The sequence below is a fragment of the Diadema setosum genome, chromosome 17 (genome assembly GCF_964275005.1).
Source record: "Diadema setosum chromosome 17, eeDiaSeto1, whole genome shotgun sequence".
Taxonomy (NCBI): domain Eukaryota; kingdom Metazoa; phylum Echinodermata; class Echinoidea; order Diadematoida; family Diadematidae; genus Diadema; species Diadema setosum.
Window position 1 is genome coordinate 28,172,276 of NC_092701.1, and position 12,248 is coordinate 28,184,523.

The following is a 12,248-nucleotide window of genomic DNA, read 5'->3' on the forward strand; positions in this document are numbered from 1 at the left end:
AAGCTGTGCTGACTCCTTGTCATGACGTCTGTATATCATTATCATGAATTAGACCGGAAACTCTTTTTTTTTTTTTGCGAGGAAACGCTCTAAAACTGCTATGTTTTTCATGCTATTTTATCATAACAGTGGAAGACGAATGTACTAATAATGTACGAATATACAAGACGGTATTAATCTGTCTTTCGAAAAATTGAAACAGTTTGAAATTTCATTGTCCTTACACTCCCTCTTTAACAAACCCCAACACAGGAATCAATCCAGCAACACAATTTGAAGACAGTACCAGCGCGCGCGCACACACACTCACACTCACACACACACACACATAGGATCAGTTGAAACAATAGAAAACATCGCTCAATAATCATTCTCCAGTGTTGTTCCTCCGGTCCGATCTGGACTTATTCAGGACAAACATACGATAGCATCTGGTTGCTAAGATTCAGCACATGGGGTTCAGCTGGGTGTACGAGGTGTTTATTAAATTGAGCATTGGTCATGTCCCAGGCATCCATGAAGCCTACGTGACTGTTTTTGGAAATCATCTTCTTTAATCGGCGGTTCAAATCCCGTGACAGCCAATCGCTGTTGCGCATGTAGTGAAACACCTCTTTGTGCTCTCGAGTGTTGGCGCCCTTGAACAAGACTAATGTCCGAGGATTTCGCTCCCTCAGGCGTTGAAGAGCATCGAGGATGGCCCGCAAGCGGTCCTCGTACAACTTTGGCGAGTGGCTGGCAAAGTGCGCCCACAGTGATAGGACTATCACGCGGTCTTTCTCGTCACTCTTGATGGCATCCAACACGTTCACCACGTAATCAATGCATTCCTTCACCTGCCATCTGGAGGCCTTGGCGACTGGGTTTCCATGGAAACGAAATAATATATCCAGTTGGTGCTTGTTTGGTAGTAGCGCCATCGGTCCAATATACGAAGACGGCATCTTCTTCGTGGTGTTGCTTTTTAGCTTGAACGCCGCTACATAGAATTGAAAGAGTTGTCGGATGGTCGAATCTCCGAGCAGATAAACCGTTTTGTTTCTCAGACACGACATGGCTTGTTCCGTGGAGAACTGACGAATCTTGCAAATACCAGAATGCCAATATTTTCCCCAGTAGAAACCAGCAACCTCGGCTTGGCTGCCAAGAGCGGAGGGTTGACAAGGAGGCAACCGGGATAGAGCACCGCTATGTACCACTGATGAGTTGCCTAAGATAAGTGCAAACCAAACGTCATAAAAAGAAACGAAAGAGATTCTGTTTTATGATGTGATGGAAAAAGGACTAATGAATGATAAACGCCGACTAGTGTTTGGATATCTTTGTAAAAGTTAACTAGAAATGTTTAAACTAGGTATCGATATGTTGCGTTTGTGTGTGTGTGTGTGTGTGTGTGTTTGTGTGTGTGCTTCCTGAAAACCCTTCAACACTTAGCATGCTTAAGGTGCCGAAGGTTTCCATCTCACTGTGTGGCTAAATACACAACTTTTGTTGATCATATTGTAGGAGATGTGACAAAACATGACATTTTTTTTTTTTGACGCTCTGCCGCATAACTGCTAAAATTTGGACTTCGGTTCAAAGGTTTCAAATCCCTTTTTTAACTCTGTTTTCTCTTTAAACTCAATGAAAATCAAGTTCAATCGAATTTCATTTCCAATAAGGTATGAAACGTATGAATAAGACAGGACAAAATAGGAGACATCACGAAGCGTCAGTTTAATAGAGAAAAATGATCAACTCCATTCTTTTGAAAGAGGTTGTTAATATGGGGTTGCAGACAGAGGAAAAAACACGATATTGTTTGCCTGTTTGTTTGTTTGTTTTACAAAGGGAGAGACAAAAAGGCAGAAAAGAAGATGATGATGATGATGAAGTCTTGTATAGCGCCGGTATCCGCCATGTCAGGCGCTCATGGCGCAAGAGAACACAACAGGATGGAAAAAACGCAGATGGAGAAATTCTCTCTGCCATGTAAATAATATCATCATTAATATCATCAATATTAGCAGTTTCTTCAAGTCCTTTCTTATTTTTAATGATACTTCATGTTTCTTTTCGTCTGTTAATTCCTCGAGATAACTGCAATTCCGAAAAAAAAAACACCGAACATTTCGAACACAATGAATTCATGTCGATTTCTTCCGGGGTAGGTAATTAGCGTACTCAATATTAAATTCCCGAAGAAAAATTTATTTGACACAACACAGGAACAAAAATATACCACTCACTCTCCATCTAAAGAAATGCTCAACGCTAACTCATTCAAAGATTCGGTTATTTTTGTGTTGGACGCTTACTACATATGTCTATAATAATAGTGATAATAGTAATAATAATAGTAGTGATAAATTATGTATATTATATATATATATATATATATATATATATATATATATATATATATATATAAATCATCGTGTCATTGTGCCATATTAAAGTTTATTTGATAGGCTATCAACATGGTAGGTCTATACAAAGACCTACCATGAGTGAACACATTCGTTTTTGTCCTCCAAGGCACGAAAGTAAAAATTGCAGAAATTGATATATCGAAATTAATATGCAAATGCCCTTCAAGATAACAGTGATAACAAAAGACCAATTTAACGCAATGAGAGACATGAATGAAATTGCAGAGACAAGTTTTCATTCACTTTTTTCTCTATACTGTTCTCAAACAAAACATAGTTGGGAAACTGAAAGGGGAAGATGATAATTTTCTGTGAACTCAAAGTTAAAATAGCATACGGGGTAAGCCGCAAAGGGGATAAAATGGACAAAATTTCTTTATTTCCTTATCAAATTAAGGCATTGAAGAATTCATTAGTCAAATTGAAGAACCAAATATTATTTCAAATTTTCGTAATTGGGAATAACATTTGAAATTTTTACCATCTTTGTTACCATTGCTTCGTCTCTTATGTCTTTTGAATATGGATTTGACAGAGGATTCTACATTTTCCTCCATTATCTTTTGCTTTCTTTTATCTTTGGCGAGTTACAGAGACATTATAGAGATCATAGGTGGATTTTTGTGAATTTATTTGCATTTCTTATTATGTTGAATATGTCTTTTGTTTCATTGTTGTATGAGAGAGCACATACGCTTTAATAACAACTTGTCAATTTTTGCAAATCTTTCTTTTTTGCCTTGGAAGTGAAAAATGAATGTGTTCACTCATGCATTAAGTTTCTCTTTTTATTGACCTACTAGGTTGATAGCCAATTTGATTACCTTTAACATGGTATATTAAACATTGATATTTGCCAAATAATCTATGAGAAAGGTGAACTTGAAAAAGTGTTTACTTTCTTCTTTCTTCGCTGAGTGTATGTGGGTATAGGTGGTCTGTATACAGTAGAATACATAATAAGTACATAATTGTGTGTATATGCGTGTAGGGAGGATGTGAGTCATGTGCCGTTTAGGTGAAGAGAGTAAACTATGTGCGTCTTGCAAACACGTAATCGTGTTCATTGTATTTCTGTTTGGAATCAATATTGGGCCAAAAGTGAGAAATTACCCGGCATTTGTTGGCATTCCTCCTTAGCAGACATCGTGTGTGATATGTAAAAACTCCATGAGTGCATATTAGCTTTAATGCACCTTCGAATGAAGATGAAATAGAAAAAAACCCGGAAAACAGAGAAGAAAATTCTACGTTGCTTTCTTTGAAAGAGTGATTTCATCTAGTCTTACCTGGTTCGTATCCGACTGTCATGACTGTTATCGACGTCATGTCGCCAGAAATTGGGACCTCAGCCCTGTAATGGAACAAGAAATACAATTAATAATTCTTTTGAAATACCAAATACAAGACCCCAATGATTATTTATAACACCGACCAGTGGAAAGACACCCCTCCTCCTCCCCCACCCCCCCTTCCGATAAAAGAAAGAATATAAACAAGCACACATAAAATATCAGCATAATGTCATGGATTCTGAAGTGATAAATCTGATAAATATGTGGAAATTCCCGAGTCAGGAGATTTATATCCTCATTCATTGATGAATTGAGGAGATTTTAAGTTACAAGCCAAGCTTTTCAGGAGTCCTCACCACTTTCAACAACGTTTCCTTGATATTTTAAAGTCACAGTATATGACCATTATCTCCTTACTCAATATTATCCTTCAGTATAGGAAACAGGCTGCATTGATGTCGTATATGTGTATATACAGAATGTCCCCAAAAAAATTACAATCGAATTTTCGCATTGATAACATTCAATATGATTAACCCGTCTAAATGCTACTTCAGGGTCTTGAAATATAACATCTTAGCTCTATTTTACAGAAAACCCCATTCAATTTGGTTAAGGAGTCACAAACAAATGTGGATTGTTGTACAGCATATCATGAGCCTGATTCTTCCAAATTTAGCACTTGGATGCTCTTGGAACTGCATATTAATGTGTGAACACAATGGACAGAACTTGGAGGGAAGAGAATTCTGACATGCTCTACAAAATTCCTCATTTCTCTTTGACCACTCAAGCAATCGAATGGGGTTTTCTGTAAGATGTGGGCAATGAGTTATAGTTTCATACTCTGAAATTGTATTTGGATTGATGGACCATTCTTAAAGTTATCGTTGCGAAGGGTACCGTTGTAATATCTTTTTTTTTTTTTTGGGGGGGGGGGGGGACATACGATATACATATACATACAGTGTATATATAAAATGTACATATGTATATATACAGTATGTATATATGTTACACGTTTGTCGTAGTTTTGTTGGTTATTGAACATATGAAATTAAAATGAAACTTTAATTTCAATGAAAATTTCCATTCATATTTTAGTAACTTTTTTTTACACATACACCGCCATTCTTGTAATGGTGTTAATAGTCTGTATTTCATTTTTTTTTTTCGAAAAGATACTCATTTCTCGATGACTGATGCAAGGATTCTTTGTCTGTCAGCACTTCATTTCATTTGATTTCGGTTCGTTTCATTTCATTCCATTTTATTTCTCTACATTTCATTCCATTTTATTTCGTTTCATTTCATTCCATTTTATTTCGTTTCATTTCATTCCATTTCATTTCATTTCAATATTTTTGTCAATCTTTCATCAAAGAACGAGAAAAAGTATACTTTCTTTGATCTTCATCTCCGCAAAGTGATACAGATCGCAATATTCAAAATCAATACTCTATCGCATATATTACTATTTTGTCTGTATTCGATTTTCTGTTGAATGAATTACAAAAACTTTTACTAGAGTTATTGGGAAGATTAACATGTAACAGGAAAAAGCCACATGAAATAGGTCTTTAACATCAGTTTCTATCGTGTCTATTCTGTAATAATACAGGTTAGTGATTACACAGTGTCTCCCAAAACAAGCAGCTAAAACATAAAATTAAGAGCAGAGTACACATTACGGTGGATGAAAGGCTAAAGTTCCTATCTTACGAAATGTTATAGCAAAGGTTCTTCAACAGAAATTTATGCATGATATCATCAAACAAAGAACGGCAACGAATGATAACTAAGAGATTCTACGAGCGTTGGTAAATTCAGGGCTTCAATGTTTATTTTTTGGTTTTCATGTAAAATTATGTACATACCAAATTGTCAACTTGACTGTAATAGACGCGGCGAATCACTTCTCAAAAGAATTAAGCGGTTCAATTTTCATTCAATGTGACTACAAATAAAATATATATTTTTTCTGTTATAATGGCACAAGTATGCCATGTGTTTACAAAGCAATTAATTCCGGTACAAGCTCAAAGAAGAGAATGAGATTTTCATATCATGTTCTCACTCGATATGGAGTCATTAGGCGTTGACGTCAGATATGAAGAGCTCGGATCGATATTACTTCGTTTATACAAGAATGGTATGCTGTTATAACTATCTTAAAGGGTCGGCACAGTATTGGTTGAGACGGGGGATTCAGATTTAAACTTTTGGGCAGATAAATAGAAACCCCTCATATGAAATATTAACGAACATACAATTTTAAGGGTAATGCAAAGTTTATTTGATAAAAATCTGTTTTGAAATGCCTGAGATCTCCAAACACAAAGGAAAACAAAATGGTGGTAATAAAAGGTGTATTAGATCTTTGATAAGGACCTCTTTGTTTTTGGATATCTCAGCCATTTCAAAACGAATTTCCATCAAATAAACTTGTTGAATTGTATGCTCAATCGCTAATAATTCATCGGAGGTTTCTCATTATCTCTCTCTCTCTCTCTCTCTCTCTCTCACACACACACACACACACACACACACAAAATGGAAACCTGAAGCCCCATCTGACCTAAAACCAGTTTGGAGTTGTGACACCAGAAATATATGTAAGGAAATGTTGCTCACCATTACTAGAGGCAAACATGAAATAGAACATTCACAAATGTGATTCGTTTAATGTTGGTATATACATTGTTTTCTCACAGGATTTCATTTTACATGCATCGTGATGTTTACATTGCATTTCTTAATAAGCTGATTATGTTTGATGCCGAACCGCAGAATCTTTATGCTCAGTGTTATCAAATCGCTGAAGTATACTCATTGTTAGTCTTTCGGATACCATAATTTTTTTAGCATGTAGTACATTTTTTCCGCTAGCTGTGATTAACATAATAATTGTAGCATAAATTGTTTCCCACTCTTGATAATTCCGGGAACCGTGATATCTGTAATAATTCAGAGAACCATTTCTCGAGGTTCAGATCGGGAAGATATGCATTAGGTAATTTTGTTCGATCATAACTATGAACATCATAATAATTAAACTCTATTAATGATTATGTATGCTATTACACTGTTCATCTAGGGTATGTCATACATAATCATATGCGATTTTTTTTCTTTTAAAATTCAATTTTATTTGATTAAAAAATAGCTTTAGCGCTGTCATGACTTACTTCGAAAAAGGTAGAATGCTGTGTGGTTCATTAAAGGCTGTTAGGTTCCATACTTCATTGCCGTTGCGTCCCCGATGTCCGAAATAATATGCGCAGGACAGGTTTTGAGGCTTCTGACAGAACCACGGAAAGCCTGATTTCTCATCGGTGAAATTACAAAGTGGACCCTTTCGGACAGACCGTGAAAATATGTGATCATAATATGTTGAAATATCTAAAACTACATGTCACAGCCCCGTTCATTACCACTTAAAGACTCATTCAAATGACAGTCACAAACCGCAAACTGAGCTTTCACAGACAGCTAATAACAGCAAGTTAACAACCTTGTGCTGGCTTACCCTAGGTTCCACAACAATACTGCAAGGGTTATTAGTGCAGCAAGAAAGGAAAAGCCATGCATGGCAACACAATGAATTACATAACAAATTGATTATAATGTTATTACTATCAAGAAGAGCCCCAAAGCTGCTGCTGAGGAAAATGGCGAAATAAATAAAGGACGGTCTTTTGCCTAATACGGGATTTATTTTGCCCCGACCTTTCCAGTTACATTAGAGTAATGAAAGCAATCACAATCAGATATATAGTTTTAGCTGTAAAAGACCTGACAGACGAACGATTAGCGTATTAATCTATTCTCTTACAAGCTTATCCGGCAAAGTGGTGTGACACAAGGTTGAAACTTCCTTCGATGAGCCCTTAGCTCTGAATCCTCCAAGATACGCTGCATCTATGAACCCCTCTGCCCGTATTCTTCGAAGGACGTCTATGGCCTCGCTCGGGTGAACGAGCGTGACTTCGAAGTTGACGACTCCGGCCCACTTGAGAGTGAAATGGGCAGAGTAAGTCCCATTACCATAATCGATAACCTCTCCGTCAGTCGACGAACTGGCCGCAAAGGTCTTATTTTTGGTGAAAATTCTCGCGCGAAAATAGTCCCCGCCGTAAGACTTCGTCCGGTTCAGACCGTCCCTCGCTTGGATGACGAGTTCAAGCTCGTCGCAGACGCGGAATTTGTCGTGCTTCCTCCTTACCGTGAAGGACGAGAACGTCCCGCTAGTAATATCGGAGGCATTTTGCCAAGAAGTCTTCTGGGGATGATCGTACTCTTCTGTATGCATGCTCCTACTACTGACGTTTCGACCTGGGCAGAACGGGTGGGGCACCGTCCTTTGGCCAGCGAAGGTTTCTCCATGTGCACGTACCTTTAGTGACTGATTGCAGTCAAAATAACAACGAGAATTTAATAAAATGCTGTAATGAAGTTTTGTGACCACAAATCTTTTGATATGCACCAGGTTGTCTACATTACTACAGGCCTACGTCTGTGTCTGAACATTAAAATTGAAGTACTGTATACCTACTTTACTTACTCCAGATTTGCAGATGGCCAAAAATATCTGCGATAACTTTGACCTTCGACTATCACTGCTTGCTGTGCCACAAGTTCTTGGACTGACCGATCATTCCTATATGCTGGCCCATTGCTATTGAATAAGCTCCAGGCTACAAGATTTTTCAGCTTTTCCTCTCTATTTCATTTAAAACCTGGTTATTTAGACAGATATAAGGTTTGAAAAGATTGAGATGTCCAAAAGCAAAGTAAAGCAAAGCGATCCTTAAAAAGGTGGATACCACGTTTTATTAGGATCGTATACATACGTGTATTATATGTATATATATATATATAGGCCATTTCAAAACCAATTTTCATCAAGTAAACTTTGTAATCCTCTTAGAATTAAATGGTCTTTTATATTTCATGAGAGGTTTCTTGTTATCTCACAAAAATAATGGAAACCTGAAGCCCCATCTCAACCAAAACTACGCCATCCCACCCCTGAAGCTACTCCTTGCCCATTATATATAATTATGTCCGTCACCACGGACCATTGCAGATAAAAATGTGCCATTCCTTGTCCGAACAAATTAAACTCTGAACGCTCAACAAACACAGTCAGGCTTTTTATCCTAAATACATATCGCTTGCTGAGTAAGCATATACATATTTCTTTGCTTTTCTCTAGGCTGTCCATTCTTCAAGTTACATGCTTTATTTGACGACCGCTTCTACATTTCACACATACACACACACACACACACACACGCACACACACACACACACGCACACACACATACATTTAATATGTATATGATATATACATATTCTTATTTACATATTATATTTATTATATACAAACTATTACATTAAACAATATTTTACTGTAAATTATTCACCAATGAATATATATATATATATATATATACATATATATATATATATATATATATATATATATATATATATATATATGTATATATATATATATATATATATATATGTATATATATATATATATATATATATATATATATATACCGGGTGTCCCAAAAAAGCGGAACGGTGTATTTTCAGTACCTTGCGTGTTAAAAGTGATATATTTTTTGACATTATTAGAAAAAGCATCTTTCGCAGAAGACAATGATACCAAAATCATTAAATTTGTTGCAGAACTTTTTATTCTAAACCCAATTCTGTAAATGCAGTCATTTTCAAATTTCGAATTCAAATGAGCGAAGGATTTGGGTGCGACACGCGTTCCATACGGTGTATTGTGTAATACCCCTTTCATATTGGCTTCCTCGGATGTCACGCCAGACTTGAGTCTTGGATGAACACGGCGTGACTGGCCTCCCAAATTATTATGTAAACACGAGGTACAGCCCGTAACACCCTTTCATATTGATCTCAAACACGGCACGAACTCGGCACATGTTTCCATAGCAACCCGCTCGGGACACGGTCCCGTGATTACTTGCGGCCAGCTTCCTGCGCTTTTTTTTTTTTTTTTTTTCATGAAAGCGACAGTCTGGCAGTCCACCAAAATGCCGAATCCACAAATTTTTCCATATGCATTACAACAATACATACATTTTACAGCTGACAGCAGTCAGTACAGTGTATGTATAGCCACTGATGGGAGTCGTCAATAATCAAGTCAATAATATTACTATAGCAGACTGACCCAATTCTAAGCAGGCGCACTTAATTGCCTTGCAGTTTTACACGTGAAATGAGTGTAAAATTGTTTAGACATAAATAAAACATAAACTATAATATTTTGTAGTCAACACAAGAAAAAGAAGAATAAGAATTCGTTGTTCTTACAAATTTGATACCTCTGTAGGTCGGCAAACAATTTGCAATGGCTTACAATATACGATAAATACTGGTAAACGATCATTGTATGTTGACAAAGCACACGTGTGTGTAACTGTGCACACTAACCTGACTGTACACATACTCGCAGTTGTGTTTATCTGGGATTTCCGGTTCCGGTTGTATGCCGTGTCCGTTCATATTGGCAGCGTCTAGCACGAACTTCACGCCGTGTTCATCCACTGTTTGTGCTGTGTTCACGCCGAGTCGAGCTTTCATATGACAGTGGTCTGGGATGAACACGGCACGTCCTCCGGAGGACGTGCCGTGTTTTTGGCCAATATGAAAGGGGTATAAGCCCGTTGATCCATGTCAACAAAAGATTATACAGCTTTCACATTGGGCACGGGCCAGGAAAAAAAAATAGTGTGTGTGCGCGCCCAATGTAAAAAGCTGTATGTGTTGATGACAATGTCATGATCAACGGGCTTACACAATACACCGCATATGGAACGCGTGTCGTACCCAAATCCTTCGCTCATACGTCGCAAAAATCCAGCGAAATTTGAAAATGACTGCATTTACATAATTTGGCGTAGAATAAACAGCTCTGAACCAAATTTAACGATTTTGGTATCATTGTCTTCTGCGGAAGATGCTCTTTCTAATGATGTCATAAAATATATCAATTTTAGAATGCAAGGTATTGAAAATCCACCGTTCCGCTTTTTTGGGGACACCCGGTATATATACTATACATATGAATGCTGTATCAATCACGTAGACTCGATGTCATACCTCCACGACGTTGGTACCGTTGTTTACCGTTCTCCTGAAGCCGTCAAATGGGGCGATGATTATCACATCTGTTTGCTTTGTCCTTAAGTATGGCCCTGTCAGTATCATGGTGACAACCATAGCTACCATAATAGAGATGAACGCAGCGGAGAAAGTCTTTGTAATTCCCATCCGTTCAATTTATGACGTTGACTTGCTCCTGAGTAAACGGGAATTAAAAAGATAAAGAGCCACCCTGAGAATCACCTTTAATAGAGTAAACGAAAAACGTTGACTTTACAGTAGCGCTGCAATTCATTAACAGTGATGAAGTTTGGTTTTAAGGATGGACTGAATTCATACGAATAAAATTCATGGAAATGTAATTTTATTTCCTCTTTTATTAACTCAATTATGCGGATAGCATCCGCATTACTTGGTTCTAAAATCAGAGCGAGGTCAGGGTATAGTGCGGACAATTTCGACGCTGCTATTATCCGCGTGTAATTATCCACATCGTTACCAGACTTGAAGTTTGTGAACACAATTTTTAATAAATGCGGCTTTTTTTTCCCCCAAGGTGCGGTCAAAATGTCACATTTCCGCACACTCGTTATTGTAGGGCGTGTGCAGTTAACAGAAAACAGTGTTCCACAGTGTGAAACACAATGTGAAATGTAGTGTGAACACATATTGTGAACTCAGTGTACAATCTCTCCACGCTGTTAAAATTCGAGCGTTTTAAAGGGGCATTCTTGACGATTTTCATAATTTCACATCATTTAGTACATAAATCGACAGCTCCATGTATAGATTTTTGGAATTTATTGTGGTCTTTGAGCAGAGAAACAAATACTCTGACAATGAAACAAATTACAGCTCTTAAACAAATCAATAGTGTTGATGACATAGGGGCCTCACGTATTTCAGAAATGTAGCAGTGTAATTCCATGATAATGCCGTTTGATTGATAAGTTCACCTGTGTATAATGTATGCATACCTTCTTCTTTGAATTTGTTCTGTTCCTTTGGCCCGTACTCATGCATTCTTATGGTGATGCTGCCGTGTCATCATCCTTGTTCATTGCAATTTGTTATAAATTTTCAAGACATTCTTATTCCTCATCCCAATCACCATACAGCCATAAATCTTGAAACTTTGTACTCAGTATATCTATTGTAAAAATCTGAAAATCATCCGGAGGTCTCCTTTAACACTGTGAACACAATGAGAATCATGAATCCACAGTGAGAATCACCAATTCACACTTTTTTTTTTTACTATGTGAACACTCTGTGAATAACCACAGTGTTAAATCATCTTCATATTGATAAATTCGAGCGTTTTCACATAGTCGACTATGTGAACACATTGTGAACACACTGTGGGAAACTTTGTAGCAAAATATGG

The 12,248-nt window shown here is 37.1% G+C and overlaps 1 protein-coding gene across 1 annotated transcript; it reads right to left on the reverse strand.

Moving 5' to 3' along the window:
* Window positions 1-404: 404 nt before the first annotated feature.
* LOC140240401 (NXPE family member 3-like) lies at window positions 405-11,029 on the reverse strand. Its single transcript, XM_072320170.1, has 5 exons — window positions 10,859-11,029; window positions 7,545-8,114; window positions 6,898-7,064; window positions 3,704-3,768; window positions 405-1,210 (listed from the first exon to the last, which is right to left on the reverse strand). The coding sequence occupies exons 1-5, from the start codon at window positions 11,027-11,029 to the stop codon at window positions 405-407; spliced, it is 1,779 nt and encodes a 592-aa protein (XP_072176271.1).
* Window positions 11,030-12,248: the final 1,219 nt, after the last annotated feature.

Bases quoted from the DNA above. Each gene is read 5' to 3' on its own strand.
- LOC140240401 (XM_072320170.1), bottom strand. From the start codon at position 11,029: ATGGGAATTACAAAGACTTTCTCCGCTGCGTTCATCTCTATTATGGTA. The intron at 8,115-10,858 runs GTATGACATCGA...GACTGCAATCAG, and splicing joins ACGGTACCAACGTCGTGGAG to TCACTAAAGGTACGTGCACA. The intron at 3,769-6,897 runs GTAAGTCATGAC...GTTCCATTACAG, and splicing joins AGCATTCTACCTTTTTCGAA to GGCTGAGGTCCCAATTTCTG.